Source organism: Meles meles, chromosome 7, assembly GCF_922984935.1.
Source record: "Meles meles chromosome 7, mMelMel3.1 paternal haplotype, whole genome shotgun sequence".
NCBI lineage: Eukaryota > Metazoa > Chordata > Mammalia > Carnivora > Mustelidae > Meles > Meles meles.
In genome coordinates this window covers 111504055-111520822 of record NC_060072.1, presented here as the reverse complement: position 1 = coordinate 111520822, position 16768 = coordinate 111504055, and the positions used below count along the sequence as shown (strand labels likewise).

General features: G+C 45.0%; 1 protein-coding gene across 17 annotated transcripts in view; it reads right to left on the bottom strand.

Moving 5' to 3' along the window:
• Positions 1–16768, bottom strand: part of CACNA1C (calcium voltage-gated channel subunit alpha1 C) — a 627772-nt gene that overhangs the window by 113123 nt on the left and 497881 nt on the right. For all 17 annotated transcript variants that reach the window (XM_046012065.1, XM_046012074.1, XM_046012066.1 and 14 more), the window contains 3 exons: positions 3347–3554; positions 2318–2438; positions 566–680 (listed from right to left, as the gene is read on the bottom strand). In XM_046012065.1, the coding sequence (XP_045868021.1) occupies positions 566–680; positions 2318–2438; positions 3347–3554 (444 nt within the window). The remainder of the gene's footprint in view (positions 1–565; positions 681–2317; positions 2439–3346; positions 3555–16768) is intronic.

The window sequence follows — 16768 nt, the reverse complement described above, 5'->3', positions numbered from 1 at the left end:
TGGCCTCTTTCAGCTTCTTAGCTGCTACAAGTCCTTGTCTGAATCAGAGGAAGTTTCTGGATCTGATTCAGGATAGGTTTCTGGAAAATTCTGCTCAGTATCCAGCAGATGTGTGGCTGATGAAGTCCCATTTAGACAATGACAGAAGACAATGCAGGGTCTTATCTTGCTTTCTGAACACCGGAGATGAGTTATCAAACAGTGAAAAGGAGTCACTCAGCTGGAATGGCATTTCCCCTCTGAGTGGCTGCCTTCCTCCTCTCCACACCCTTCACTCCCTCCACCTCTCATGACCTCCCTTCTCAAGAGCACCCTCCAGCTTCTTAGACAGGTGGGGAAATCCAGCACCTTCACAGAGACTGTAACTCACGATCGTCCCTACTTAGAGCCATGCCTAGGTATTAGCAGAGGGGCCCAACTTTCTATAGGCAGCCCCATACCCGGCGTCCTCTAGGAGGTTTGGCCAACAGAGGCCAGCGCTCAAGCCTCTCGCTACCACTAATGGGAGTGGCATTTCAGAACTGGGACCCTGGGGCCCCGGGGCTAGGTAAGCTTAGAGGGTTACCTGGCCAGCTTCTTTCTCTCCTTCTCTTCTTCCTCCTCCTTTTGGGCAGACGTGAGGCTCTCAGCATCCGCCAGGTTGTCCACAGCAATGGCCAAGAACACATTCAGTAGGATATCTGTTTGTGTCCATTCTTAAAGAAAATGACCCTTGGCCTTGGGGTTTCCAATGGACTCAGGGGGCAGGAAGGGTGCAGGATATGCAGTGGTTGAGTGCTCCACAGAGTGAGCTCAGTGGTGACTCACCCCGAGAGTACCCAGCCCAGTGGCGTCCTTCTTCCACTCCTCTCCCTCTCCAGCGACCAGGAGATTTCTAAGGGGTCGAGAGCAGGCTAGCTTGCAGACTGGAATGGGCAGCCAGTTAGGTAGTGAGCCTGCCTTGCTCTTTAACTGCCAGCTTTCCTTATTGGTTTCCCTACTGAGATGACTGGCTATAATTGACATTATAAACAGCATTGTCTCTAGCAGAATGCAGAATGCTCTTAAGAGCAGTTCATGAAAACCAGCACTGAGGAGGTGCCCTGATCTCTCTGCCAACTCTTCATGTCAGCCTGTGCATACAAAGGCCCTTGGAGCGTCCAGTCAGAGCCAGCTGAATCCTGGGAACTCCGAATCGAAGTGATTATTGGCCCTTTTCTTCTTGCCACCCCACTCCCCACCCCAACCTTGAACAGAAACACTGTGGGTTGGAGAAGCAGAATCAAAAAAGAGTAGTTGCATGGGCCCTTAATGTTCATTAAGTCTAACCTCCACCCCCAGGCCCCCAGACAGCCACACCATTTCCCATACCATACCAGGAAGCCAAAACCCTCAGGGGTGAAGGGCTTGCCCAACGGTGCCAGTGTACACCAGCCCCCCGCCTCCCGCCACAGCAGCAGGGGCTTCACAATCATCATCCCATTAAACCTCACCGGGACCTGTTAAGCAGTAGGCCCTGATATTTCATCACCCGTTTTACAGACACTGAGGTAGAGAGCCTTTAGTTTGCTGAGGTCACCCAGCTGGTAAAAGGTGAGGCCGGTCTTCTGGTAGCAATGCCCAAGCTTTTAGCACTACGTTAAGCCCTGATTTAAACCCGAATCTTGGGCCAGAGCTGCCTCTACTTTACCATTTCCTCTGCACACAACCCTCATGGGGTTAGATCGCCTGTGGCTTGAGACCCCAGAAACCTGCCCATAGCCTGGATCTGGAAGCACTTGACAGGTCCTCATGGTGAAGCCTATCCGGCTCCACCTTAAAGATAGTCCTGGAGAGCAGCTTCAGAGGGAGGGACACTGAGCAGAAAACAGGAAGGAGAGATGAAGGTCATTTCAAGGATGATGGCTCAGGTCCCCTGGACGGCACTTCTTACTTCCAGCAGCCATAGGCCAAATGTGTTCACCCTGGAATCTATGTGAGTAGCTGTCCGTACACAACACCAGGGGGCATTGTTCACCCAGACTATAATGAGAACATGCCTCCTGGAGTCAGGCAACACTACAGCCCAAACTGGTTTGGGAAGATGAACTTACATCCCCACCTATGCGAAAGCTCCAGGCTTCCACCAAGACCCTCCTCCATGGCTAAGGTGATTCTGGAAAGGAACACATTTTCTCCCCAGAGCACATCTTTCCCCTGCTTGCCTGGGGGCCCTGTGGGCGGGCAGCCACACTTTTCAGCCCCGAGTCAGGACCTGTTGGGCACCTGTATTTGGCATCGTGCTGCAGGCTGAGGGAGGGTGGGGCGGCAGGGGCGGGGAGGCAGGAGCAAAGGATACAGTTTCCACAGATGAAGAGGATGATGAAGTAAATACAGACTAACATCCCTGGAAAAGAGGGGCCGCCATAAGCCATGATCCCATCATACATCACCGAATTCCAGTCCTCCCCGGTCAGGATCTGAATGACACATTCCCACCAATAAGGGACACAGTGTTAGACCAACAGCAAACCCCAAAACTCCCCTACCCTGCCCCACTATGTTAACAAAATTGTCTAAAATCTCTTTTCCACCTCTTTCCCTCCTCTTGGACCCCAGAGCTAAGCACCTGGGCAACTTTGAGCTCACCCTCAGACAATGTGCATGGGCTCTGGCATGATATTATTTGAGAAGTGACTGGAAAGGCTTCCTGGTCAAAGTATCTTCTTCGAATCTACTGCACAAGATGGCCACTACTAGCCATTCCTCTGGGCCCTTGCACAAATGTGAATGTTTTCACTGAGAGAGTACTGTGCTGTTCCAGCTTTCCTCAGCATTACTCATTTGGGCGCCATCTTTAAGATTTGGGCCACATCCACATATTTTTCTTGTAAATCAATCTACTTTGAAACTTCAACAAGTGCTCCTTTAGCTTTACCCGACACTAATATGTCTATAAGATGACAAATTTGATGGGCTAGTTACATTTTTTTCCTGGTGACAAGCACGGTGTGTAAAAAGACAGAGCTTCATCACCTTCCCCTCCCCCAACAAGCGCAGTCTTCTTTCCTCTGTTTGTACTTTGGGTGTTCATGTAGAATTTATTTGAATAAAGGCTTCCATGTTTAAACAAGAGTTTTTAAACTACTCAATTATATTTTTTCCCCCAGTGGTCCATCCAACAGTGGGATTCCATGGGGGACTGAGGGTAGGCGGAACTACAGAAAGACTCAAGACTCTCCCGGGCATGGACCTTCCATGGCTGATCTAGGCTGGCTTGGGTTGCCCGGTGCAAGATGAAAGTTCCAATCACCTTTTCTCCCCCACAACCCAACCCCACCACTCAACAACCCTCCCACTCATTATCCCAGCAGAGAGGAGTCCATACCTGAAACACGGTGAGAAGGGACTGGGGAAAGTTATCAAACGTGCTCCTCCGGGTCTGCATTTCATCAAAGTTGAACTTTCCTCCAAAGAGCTGCATCCCCAGGAGGGAGAAGATGATGATGAAGAGGAAGAGGAGCAACAGCAGGGAGGCAATGGAGCGCACAGAATTCAGCAACGATGCCACCAGGTTGCTTAAGGAGTTCCAGTACCTGAGGACCAGCATGGGGGATATTAGTGTCCTTTTTCCTGTGCTTTCCTTAACATCACTCCTCACTCATACACCCACTAGAAATTCTTTTTTTTTAAATTCTTTTTTTTTAAGATTTTATTTATTTATTTGACAAAGAGAGAGATCACAAGTAGGCAGAGAGAGAGGAGGAAACAGGCTCCCTGCCGAGCAGAGAGCCCGATGCGGGGCTCGATCCCAAGACCTTGAGATCATGACCTGAGCCGAAGGCAGCGGCTTAATACACTGAGCCACCCAGGCGCCCCCCCCACTAGAAATTCTAAGATAAATTACAACTCCTTCTTTTCCCCTTTCATTGGGGATGGTGGCAGTGGTGTGGAGTGGACTGGTAAGCTCACAATTAGAGTGTGGAACTAGTCATTGCAAGGTCCCAGGATCAATAATATGCAGTGGTGAATAGATGGAGCTCAGAAGTCAGAAGTCTGAGTTTCAACCTAGTTCTGCCAGTTGCTAGATGTTAGCTGCACTTGGGCAAGTCACTTAACTTCCCTTCTGTTTGCCTCTGAGGAAACAAAGATAACAGTAGCAAATACTTCACTAGGTTATTGGGATGATTACGTGAGATTAAAAAAAAAAAAAAAAGCAGCTCACCCAGCAACAAAATAAAGAATAAACAAGTGGGATTACATCAAATTAAAAAGCTTGCAGTCAGCAAAAGAAATCATCAGCAAAGTGAAAAGACAACCTATGGAACAGGAAAAAATATTTGCAAGCCATATATCCAATAACTGATTGATATCCAAATATAGAAAGTAGTCAGACAACTCAACAGCAAAAACAAAACAAAACAATAACCAAAAACCAAAACCCCAAATAATCCAAAAAATCTGGCACAGAGGCGCCTGGGTGACTCAATCATTTGAGTATCTAACTCTTGACTTCAGCTTTGGTCCTGAGATTCAGCCCTGCATTGGGTTCCGTGCTCAATGTGGAGTCTGCTTACTCCTCTCCCTACCCCCACTTGGGTGCGTGTGTTCTCTCTCTCAAATCAATCAATCAATCTTTAAAAGCATAGTGTTTAAAAAAATTTGGTACAGGACCTGAATGGACATTTTTCTAAAGAAGATACATGAACAGCCATCAAGTACATGAAACGGTGCTCAATATCACTAGTCATTAGGGAAATGCAAATTAAAACCGCAGTAAGGTATCACCTTACCCCATCAGAATGGCCATCAGCAAAAAGACAAGAGATAACAAGCGTTGGAGAAAGGAGAACCCTGGTGCGCTGTTGGTGGGATTGTAAATTGGTGCAGCCACTATGGAAAACAGCATAGAGGTTCCTCAAAAAGTTTAAAATCAACTACCATATGATCCAGTGATTCCAATTCTGGGAATATATCCAAGGGTACGAAAACACTAACTCAAAAAGATATCTGCTCTCCCCATGTTCTTCACAGCATTATTTATAAGAGCCAACCCAAGTATCTATCAAAGGATGAATGGACAAAGAACTTGTGGTATATATAATACACACACACACACACCCTGGAATATTATTTGTCCGTAAAAAATGAGGAAATCCTACCATTTATGACAACATAGATGGACCTTGAGAACATTATGCTAAAAGAAATAAGTCAGACAGAGAAAGACAAATACCATAAGATTTCACTTATATGTGGAATCTAAAAACAAAAACAAATAAACCACCGAACTCGTGAAGAAAGAGATCAGATTTGTGGTTGCCAGAGGTAGGGGGTGGGAGGAGGGAGAACTGGATGAGAGGGTCAAAGGTACGAACTTGGAGTTATAAGATAAATAGGTCATGATGATGTAATGTACACTATGATGACTATGGTTAACTCTGCTCTATGATATTAACAGAGTAGATCCTAAGAGTTCTCATCAAAAGGAAGGATTTTTTTCCTTTTCTTTTTTTGTATTTATTTAAGACAATGGATGTTAACTAAACCTATTGTGGCAATCATTTCATAATAAATGTAAATCAAACCATCATGCTGCATGCCTTAAGTTTATACAGTGATGTGTGGCCAATTATTTCTCAATAAAACTGGAAAAAATATAATTCCCACTCTTTAAAAAATCCCCTAGTATAGAGCCTGGCACACAGTTGATAAAGGTTAGTAATTACTGTTATCACTATTGGTCTTTAGACAGAAAATTACCATTTTTCCCCCCAAGAATGCTATTCTCAGCCCAGGCAGCAGCTGGTCACCCAGGGGAAACAGAGGTTTCAAGGCTCAGTGAGGTTCCCCAGATTTACCCTGCTGTCCAAAGAAATGTTTTTTTTATAAAGCCTCTCTTCTGGAGATTCTGATTCAAATGTTGTAGTTTGGGGCCCAGAAATCTGTATTTTTAACAAGCATCCCAGATGATTCTGACAAGCAGGCAAGTCTGGGAAATCCTGGGTACAGGAAACCCATTCCACCCTCAGTGTGGGAGTCTGGGGGGTCTTCTCGGGCAGAGATGGGCCATTGGTGGGGCACCTTGGAGAGGAGGCCCCCAGTCCTGATAGTCACAGACCTCTCTCCCCTGTAAACACAGAGGTTCTCTACTGTAGCCTGGGGAAAATGCCTTCCTCTTGGAAAGAGGGGGAGGCGTGGGCTGTTCATGGCTGCGGGATGTGGCTTGGGTCAGTCAGGGTGAGGAAATGCACCGTAGCAAAAGGAACACAGCCTCCAGCTGGAGCAGGTGAGACAACAGAGAAATCTTACTTTCTTAGCTCCACCTTTGGCCTGCCTGCCTTCCAGGCCACGAGCTTGATTTCCTCCACTTCAGGCATTCCCAGCTTACTACCAATATATACACTGAATTGTTTTTGCTGCTCAAAAAGGTGACATGCAAATCACTCCCATTCTAGCCTCCCAGCTGCCTCCTGCCCCAACCTTGGTACTTCTCTCCAGAGAATGGTTCCTTATTAGTTGAAAGAAGCAGATGGGCCAACAGTTTGGATGTAAACATGAACTTCTTCCCAGCCTGGAGTCTTTAATGCTCCTTTCTCCTTCACAAATTCAGCCTTTCTCTACCTCTATTTTGCCTGCCAGCCACACTTCTTCCTAATTCCTAATTGCAGAATATTAATATACATTTATTTGTATCCATTCTATAATTGCTCTTCAGTGTTTTTCATTTGTGATAGTCTCCTCTGATCCAAATAGGCTCTGAGCTCTTGAGGACAGAGATCACAAGTTTTTTTCTTCCATCCTCTCCATCTTTGTCCTCACCCAGTATGTGTGATGGACCACCTGGCACCCCGTAGGTTAGAGGTTGTCATATTTGTTCTGCTTAAAGCAAGAAGTAAGAGAACATCTCTGGGGCTAGAATACCTGTGCCTCTTACATTTTAAGCAGTGTACCCACACCTGGCTGGAGAGGAAAATGTTGAGGGGTTTGGTCATTGTCTAAATACCGATTTCCAGGCCTCACCCTGGAACATGAAATCATAATCTCTGGCTCTGGGGCTTGATTGATTTTCATAGAACCCCTCCAACACTTGTTGGTAAACTGGTATTTAGGAAACAGTAACTTTAGAGCATATTTATAATGAAAATTTCCAGCTGTATCAGAGGGGAAAGTGTCTGCCTATAGATTAAAGTCATAGAGCCCCCTAGAGATCTTCTGTGTGTTCAAATGTCTTGGAATATTCTGGAAAAGTCTTTATGGCCACAGAAGGCTCAAGTCTTAATTTTCATGAGGTGCGTGCACATGAGGGAAATAAGTCAAACCAGGCTCACGACTGAGGTTCAGAAGTGTCTGACAGCCACAGGGACCCTATGGGGAGCCCGACAGGGAGGCCCCAGACTGGACACAGGTTTGGTGGAGTGGAGCCACCAGGAGGCAGAGAGGGAAGGGGATGGGGGAGGAGCCCCTCAGAGTGTCCAGGGTTCTGGGAATGTGGAGGCTGTGGTAGAGGAACAAAATGAGTCATGCAATGGAGGAGAACTCTTTGGAAATGTTGGGTGTGAAAGATGGCAGATAGTGAGTGACCTAGAAGGGCCAGCCCATGGAGCAGGGGTGAGGGCTGCCATGGTCAGAAGGGACAGACTTAGATCAGGGGTGGGGGCTGCCATGGTCAGAGGGGTCAGCAGTGGGACCGAGGGTTTGAGTAAAAGTGACGACTCTTCTCATGCTTCCCCACATCCCTCAAGTTATCCAGGGAAAGTCTGTGTTTCTCTTGGTCAACCAGTGGTGGGCTCACAACCTGAGATTTGAGGAACGACAGAACTCCTACTCCATGATCTCTCTTAGTAAGTGACAACTGCAGTTTTTGGTGTAAGACACAACACTTGCAGTTACCCTTCCCATCTCTGTTGTCCCCCCCCCACACCCCCCGAGCAAGCTCTGTGGCCCCATTTTCCAAGAGAAGTCTGAGTCTGCCCACTTCCCACAACTTTGTCACCAGCTGAGCCAGCAACCTCCCAGCTGGATTTCTGCCTCCTCATGGGTTGCCCTGCGTTGACAATTGCTACCTGCAGCCCTTCTCCATGTCACCTACATCTCAGGTGAAAAGCCCTCAAATGCACCATACTTTTTTTTTTTTAAATTGATAGTAAGATAGTAAGATCGAAAAGACAATCTAAATCCACTGGTATTTGAAAAAGGAGGGAGAAGTTTCCTTTACAGAATATGTCAAGTGGATAATATGAATGAATGAATGAATGAATGAATGAATGATAGAATTAGAAGATCACCCTTTTGCAGCAACAACTAATTCAGCTAAAGATCATCATGGATGCTTAAACCATTGGTTGAAATCTTGCTGGCCAGTAGGACATACACATACTCTTGAAGTATCACTCCATAGATTACTTATTAATCACAAAGAGAAAGGTTACCTTAGCAGCGGAGAAATCTGGCAGACATCCCCTTAACCAAGTTTCTACACTTCGAATCACCGATAATAAGACAAACTTATATTACAAAGTTCCCAATGCCCAATCATCTTTGCACTCCACACCCCCGCAGTAGGAGGCCCTTTCAAATCCCAAGGCACACCAAGTCTTAACACTTTTTCAAGCCCTCCAAAAGCTTCCCATTGGAAGGCCTAACAGATCACGTGGGATCAGCCCCTCCCACCTCTAGGACTTCTTCTCCCACTCTCCCCGCCCTTTCTTGCTCCAGCCCACCGCTCCCCAACTGTCCCCTCAGCCTCCATGCACACTCCTGGTCTCCGTTTTTCTGCTCTCTGCAGAGGTCTCCCCCAGAACTCTGCGTGGCTCGCTTCTTCAGGCCCTGTGGGACTCTGCTCAAATGTTCCCTCACCACAGCGGTCCTCCCTCACCACGTTTTATCTCCTAGTCCTGCTTTTTAACATACTCATCACCTCTTGCCACCAGAATGTCAGGTCTATGGGGGCAGAGATTTCGACTGCTTTGTTCATAACCTCAGTGCTTAGGGCCGTGCCTCGTCATAGGATATGATCAATGACTACTATGTCGAATGAACAAATCTTACTATGAATGTGACATATTTATACTTATTGGAGGGAAAAACAAGGGGATGTGGGTTTCTCAGACACTTCTGTACGTGTGAGGTGGGAACAGGGGTGGGGTGGTGTTGGGACCGCTCACGCACGCACTTAAGTCAAACATACTTTGCCTCAAAGCGAGGAGGGGCTGTTTGCACCTCTTCCGCATCATTTCTTTTCTTATAGCTTCCCTAAATTCATGGTCAGAGTTTCCACTGCCCAAGTCAAACTATTATGTATCAAGGGAATAGGCAGATGGTTGCCAGAGGCAGGGGTTGGAGGGTGTGTGTGTGCAAAATGGGTGAAAGAAGTCAAAAGTTAGAAACTTCCAGTTATAAATAAGTCCTGGGGATGTCATGTACAGCGTGGTGACTCTAATTAATGGTACCATGCAGCATATTTGAAAGCTGCCAAGAGTAAATCTTAAAAGTACTCATCACACACACACACAAATGGAATTATATATGCTGATGGATGTTAACTAGATTTATTGTGGTGATCCTGCGCAATGTACACAAATATTGAATCATTATGTATACCTGAAACAAATATAATATAATATGTCAATGATACCTTAACCAAAAGGAAAAAAAGTGAGTATGTATCAATTGCCCTACAGACAACCAGGTTGCTATGGCTTTGAGACCCTTCTGCTGGGATTTCTCAAAGAGCTCTGGGAATGCGTGTCCCTTGTGGAAGAATGCCCATCCTGGTGGCTCGAAACCAATGGCTGTGGATTCGAGGGCTTGAACCAGCGTTTAAGAGACAAACTGCAGCCAAGTACATGGGCATCAGTCTACCCTTCTTGTGAAAAACACCCAGGCTAAAAAGATTCTGCCTCAAGGACCAGTCGCACAGTTCAGACAGAGTGAAGAAAAATCAACAAATGTCTGTTGATGCTGTTTGCTTCTGATTTCCAGTTGCTTTCCATTCAGCAGGGGCAAGCCAGAGTGTGCCCCATGGCTGTTCCTTTGGAGCAGAATTAAGGGAGCAGAGCTGGTGCCAGTGGCCTGGCATGACCAGAGGCATACAGCTTGCTGAACAGAAGGTGTCCATCCCTAATGTGCACATGGTTGGAGATGTTTTATGTTCTCTCTAAAGGACTGAGACAAAGGGATTTTGGTACTGATGTTGGCAAAGAACACTATTAGGGTTCATAGAGGAGCTGGATTTTGGAGCCTGGCATGCCTTGGCTGATAGCAGGAGATAGGGTGGGGCCCTCATTACCACTGATACTGATGAGATTTTAGGTGACATGTGGTAGCCTCTGGGCAGGGTGACATGAAATAGCATTTAAATGAAATATTGGCAGCCTTGCAGGTCCTGAAGCTCTCTCCTCCTTCATGCCAATCTGATTCTTGCTGGCTGTGACGGCTATGGCATGAAGATCAGAGGATGCCTTAACTCCCAGAAACACTCTCCTTTTTAGACATATTAGTGTCTAGACATAAAAGCTAAAAGGGTTAAACACATATTAGTAATTGACTGAGGCTTTTATCCTAATCTATGAATACCATGAAGCACACACACTCACACACACACACACAAAAGAACCTGGATGAAAGCGAGCAGCAGAACAAATTAATGTCTTGGACCTCATAGAGAAAAAGGAAAACAAAGTATCTTGTCCTCAGAACAGTGTAACAGGCATTCCCATCCACAGAAGTCTTCATTCCCTATTTGGGGATTCACAGCCCCAGATGTACATACCCACCGTTTGAGACTCCCCTCCTCCAACCCTACCATCCTCTGACTCTCCACCGGCCACAGTCATCCTTGAGATCAACTTTCCAGTTCTCCTGTGACTCTGAATCATTCTATCCAAAGGGTGTCTTGGCCCCCCCAATCCCATCCATCCTAGCCCACTGTTCTCTCTTTAAAGCTAGTGCACATGAGGATTTTCTTACCCGAGCTATTTCTTTGTTACCTAAATTCTCTCTCATTGACTATGGCTTCACTTTGGTTACCTTTCCCCTCTGTCTCTCTTGGCTTAAGTGACCACCATCTGTGGAGGCGTTCTGTATCTCCATCACTCTTCTTGCACTAAGTCTGTCTGGGCCCTGTGGACTTCTTCTGCATCTTCAATGGCAGGAAGTGACCTGAGCCTTGCTTGAGCTGGAACTTTCATCCTGTGAACATTTGCTTCAAATAGCTCAAGGCCAGGTCCTTTACATTCTAGGTATGAAGCAGGTCATCGAGCTTGCTATAAATAAAAGATCTTCACAATAACAGTACCAATAGCTTTAGGGTGCTTTGCAAATGTTTCACCCTTCTTCCTCTCTGTTCCAGAGAGGTTCATAACTAAATTTATATCTGTCCCAACTCTTCTTGTCCTGAGGGGTAACCACCCCCCCCAAAAAAAACCAAACCTCCTTTCAGTGTTGGTGGTAGTGATCTATTGTTAGTAGAGTATCTATAAAGCAAATTTCCTGTGGCAAATCTGTGCGATATGAGGTTTCTATACACCATTCCTAAGGGAGGGAGGAAGAATGCAGATCATGTCAGTTGATTGACAAGCACAGAAGGCTCACTCAGGGAGGAAGCTCAGCCTTGCCCTCACCTTTCCTTGTACCAGCTACATGGACATCCAAGGTGGGTGTGCAAGGACTAGTCCTTTGGTAAATTTGGCCCCTGGTCCTGTAAGATGCAATAGAGCCTGGAGGGGTTAGTGTGATGGGAGGCTGAACTAGGCATATGCTGGTCCAGGAAGAGCCAAACAGAAAATTCTATAATATTATGATCAGGGTCTGGGGACAACAAGGGGCCCAAGGCCAAATCTACCAGTTTAGTTCCTGGTGATACCTACCTCTGCTCCCTCCATTCTAGGAAATTCATATTTTATGGGTTTTATTTTAGAGTCAAACCCTGCCTTGGATAAAAAGTTCAAAGGTCTCATCTTCTCTGTTCACATCAGATGTCTTGGTCACATCAAGAAAGGAACCTACTGGGGGGAAGGTAACTTGGTCAGGCTGGCAATGCTATCTGGTGTTGACCTTAGAATTGCCTTGGGATTGTGCTCCCTTGAGCTCCTGGACTACAGAACTACTCAGTTCTGCTAGTGGGCCCTTGTACCAGATGTGTCAGGGTTAAGGAGGGAGCACCTTCAAGTCATCCCACTGGTGTCTTCTTAATCCCCAGTACATGATACCAGCCAGTCACCATCCCAGAGAATAACCACACTTCATGCTGATGTCAGTGAGCAGGCTTTTGAGTCTGAGCTGCCTTCTCCATAGACCCTGGCCTGGAAATTGGGCAGATGCCAAATATATCTCTTTAATAATGGTCCTTAAGGAGCTCAGAGCCTCCATGGTGCCTTAAGAAGAGGAGGGCTAGAATGGGGAGGTTGGGGTGGTGTAGGGTTGGATCTGATACTCATGGCCAGACTCTGGCAATTGAAATGGAGACATTTAGAGCTTGGAGAATTTGCAAAAGGCTCTCACCTTGGGGCGCTATGGAGGGAGCCCATATGTGATCATGATTCACCAGTAAATCTGTCTGTGCTGAGTCAGCCCAAACTCACATTTCAGGGCCTGGGAAGGGAGCCACAGGGGAAGAGCAGTAGGAAAAAGAAAGGGACTTAAAGTTTAAGAGAGAAAAAGGGCTGGAGGGATTTCAGTGCATTTAAAAACCAACTGTCTAAAAAACGAGATGTGATTAGTAAATTGGAATCACGTCCAGATTTAGTCTAACTGAGGTCTTTCTTCCTCCCTATAGAATGATAAGTCAGACTTGGCTGACAATGAGTAGACATACTTGGTATTAAAACTGGCAACATTCAAGAGCCTGGTAAAGCCTCAAAACAGGAGAAAGAACACAATCTATGACGTGGCCAGAGGGCCCACTGGCATGGATAATGTACCCAAAGATGACAAAAATTTTGGCCATGTGGGGTGCCTTTCTGTTATCAGTGAGGCAGGGATCTTGCCTTCCCTACTCCATAATTTACCACTCTTAATGTTATTAACACCCAGGAATGAACTGATTTACAGTACAGTGCAGGGTTCCCAGTCTTGTTTTGTTTTTTAATGAAACATATAGGATAGCTGATATTCATATACATAGTATACTCTCTAAGGCATTCTCAGATTTTGACCACTCAAAAATAAGCATGCTAATAATTCATTTTTGTCGTATACTATATTCATATTTGTCACATACTGAAGATTTCAGGCAGCATGAAGAGTGGTAAGTTCAGCCCATTCTTGCCCGTTCATAAAAGTATCTGGGAATGCAAATGACCAAGAATGAGGGTGTCCCAAGAACAATGTTGAAGCTTTTGTATTTATTTTTTAGAAAAGAAACTGTTCATAAACTTTGGTATTTCAGCTCCTGTAATAACAAATTACTTGCTACACACTGCTCAACTGCTCTAGACATACCATTGTGTCTTAATATCATGGTCGAGTTCTCTTGGTCTAGGTCAGTATTCCAAACTCAGATCATAGGTCCTGGGTGAGGAAAGGGAAACTTGGAATTATAGGAAAGGATCCATGAATCCATGGATACACCAACCATTACAGCACTCTAAATAAACAGTTTGTCCCGTGTGTACATTACCACTTCAAATGTGCACAGGTGTATAAGAATTAATAAAATTCTTCAGGAATCTCCTCACTGTTCTCCAAAGTGGCTGCACTAACTTGCATTCCCACCAACAGTGTAAGAGATTCCTGAAGAAATTAAGAATAGAGCTTCCCTATGACCCTGCAATTGCACTGCTGGGTATTTACCCCAAAGATACAGATGTAGTGAAAAGAAGGGCCATCTGTACCCCAATGTTTATTGCAGCAATGGCTACAGTCGCCAAACTGTGGAAAGAACCAAGATGCCCTTCAACGGATGAATGGATAAGGAAGATGTGGTCCATATACACAATGGAGTATTATGCCTCCATCAGAAAGGATGAATACCCAACTTTTGTAGCAACATGGACGGGACTGGAAGAAATTATGCTGAGCGAAATAAGTCAAGCAGAGAGAGTCAAGTATCATATGGTCTCACTTATTTGTGGAGCATAACAAATAACATGGAGGACATGGGGAGAGGGAGAGGAGAGGGAGTTGAGGGAAACTGGAAGGGGAGATGAACCATGAGAGACTATGGACTCTGAAAAACAACCAGAGGGTTTTGAAGGGGCGGGTGGGGTGGGAGGTTGAGGAACAAGGTGGTGGGTAATAGGGAGGGCACGTACTGCATGGAGCACGGGGTGTGATGCCAAAACAATGAACACTGTTATGCTGTAAATAAACAAATTTAAAAAAATAAAAATAAAAAATAAAAAAAAGAATTAATAAAATTCAAATAATTAAAAAACTTTGCTAAATTCATAGTAGCTTTTTATCATTATATATTTTACCAGTCAAGAACTATCAAAAGTACAATCTTAACATGGTTAAGGGCTACAGTAGAGAGTGTAGATGAAAAAATCAAGTTTTCCAACAATACATATAAGTCCATATTTTAAGACAGGGAAATGGACAAAGGAACAATAGGAAATTAGGCCAGTGCTTCTCAAAGTGATGTCACTGGACTACCAGCATGGAACTCTCTAGAAGTTGCTGGTCAAAATCTCTAGTGGTGGGGATCCTTCATGACTCCTTAATGAGTCCAACTAAGTTTGAGAATCACAATACTGGTTCAGAATATGTTGTAAAAAATGCTTCTTTAACATACAAATAGTAGTGAGATATTACAAAGTATTCTCCAAGAGGTTTTAAGAGAAGAGAGAGAAATATACTTGCCTGATAGCAGGACCATGCACAGATGACCCATCTCCAGGGACCATGGTGTCCACTCCCAGCCCATATTTTAGGCATTTTCTTAGTCACTAGAGTATACTAGAGATAAGGTTCAGAGGGGGCATGGGATTCCCCACATAGTTATAGTCTCTGTGTTGTTTTCCAAAAGCCCCCAGAGGGGTTGGATGCTTGCAAATGGGAAGATGATGGCCCTTGCCAAAGTAACTTCCAATTAGATAATTAAATTATTATGTTTATAGACTTTGTAGAGATCTGAAAATACCACCAAAGTTTCCCGTGGAGGGACTGCAGGAAGCTTTCTGCAAAGACAGAGTTTAAAAAATGGCTTCTTGGTGATAGTTTTAGCTTAGAAATAAGAAATTGATTATAAGTAGAATGACTGTCAAATCTCTTCAAGACGTTATGACAATAGGAAAAAGAATTCTTTTCTTTTTTTTTTAAGATTATTTATTTATTTGACAGAGAGAGAGAGATCACAAGTAGGCAGAGAGGCAGGCAGAGAGAGAGGGGGAAGCAGGCTCCCCACTGAGCAGAGAGCCCGATGTGGGGCTCCATCCCAGGACCCTGAGATCATGACCTGAGCCAAAGGCAGAAGCTTAACCCACTGAGCCACCCAGGTGCCCCAAGAATTCTTTTCTATAGGAATCTAAAAAACAAAAGCATAAATAAACCCACAAACACAGACTTCTGAGAATTATTTAGGAGGCACTAAAAACTCCAAGTTAAAAATAGCTTTTATCAGACCCAACGAAGAACAGGTAGGGTCAATGAATATCTAATAACAAGAATCAACTTATAAAAATCCTAAGTCATGTCTCCGGGATAAAGACAGCAAGACAGTTTAGTGATCAACTCCACAGTTCACAGTCATGGTTAGGAGCACAGAACCTGAGGTCAGACAGACAGATCTTCTATATAATCCTAGCTTCACCCCTGAGCAGTTTGTGTGGCCCAGGCAAGTGACTGAAGTCTCTGAACCACAGTTTCCTCATCTGTAAAATGGGAATAGTAATAGTGCCCTGCTCTGACTCTTTCTTATAGGTCATTGTGAAGGTGAATCAAGTGAAAGCAGTCGGGCCACACTATCTGCACAGAGTAAGTCCTGATGCATGTTAACAATAATTGTTTCTGTATTTCTACTATTTTTACTACAAACCAAGGATTTTCTGTAATACCAAAATGTTCAGGGCATTCAGAGAGAGCTTTTCCTGGGGTGAAGGGAAGAGAGGTGTTTGCTTAGGAGCATTAAACTTGTGGGTTTAAATTCTGCATGTCCTTGGAGCCCATACTGTGACTTTAAATCTTCTCCAGGGACTCTCTCGGGTTCCTGACTTCCCAGAGCATGTATTCCCCCTATTCCAACATTTGATGGCTCATTGTATTCTGTCTTAGATTTTCTTTCAGTGATTTCATGAGCAAAAACTCCATCTTCCCAGCCAGAGGAAATGTCTCCTGGATTCTGTTCATACCATACCCCTTTTGCCCTATCTCTTGGAGCTTGACATGCAGTATGAATATGGGAGAGAAACAGAAGTATGAAACTGTGTATGTGTTTAGATGGCTCTCAGTGCTCCTCCTCTCCCTTCTCCTAGTAACAACAATGGTAACAATTAGATTAATAATCAGCCTTCTGGCTTTTGAGTGTCCCTGTGCCTGGTACTGAACTGAGCTCTTTAAATGCTTTCTCTTATTTGACTCTCGACCCTCGACAGCACTGCAGGAATGAGCTGTTGAGAGATCCATGAGCAGAACAGCAAAGCAAATGCGGCTTTGCAAGCCCTGACTACTCACTCAGGCAAGTTCAGAACACATCGAGCAGGGTGTGGTTAATTTCAGGTCTTTGAATGAAAGATGTCAACCCCATTCCCTTTTCCCCTCAACACAATCCAACTGATGGTTCCAGTGCCCCTATTGTCAGTTGGGATCCCAAAGCAGAGACTCTTCTGGAGAGGAGGCTTGTACCCCTGGGAGCCAGAGTTTGAGCCCT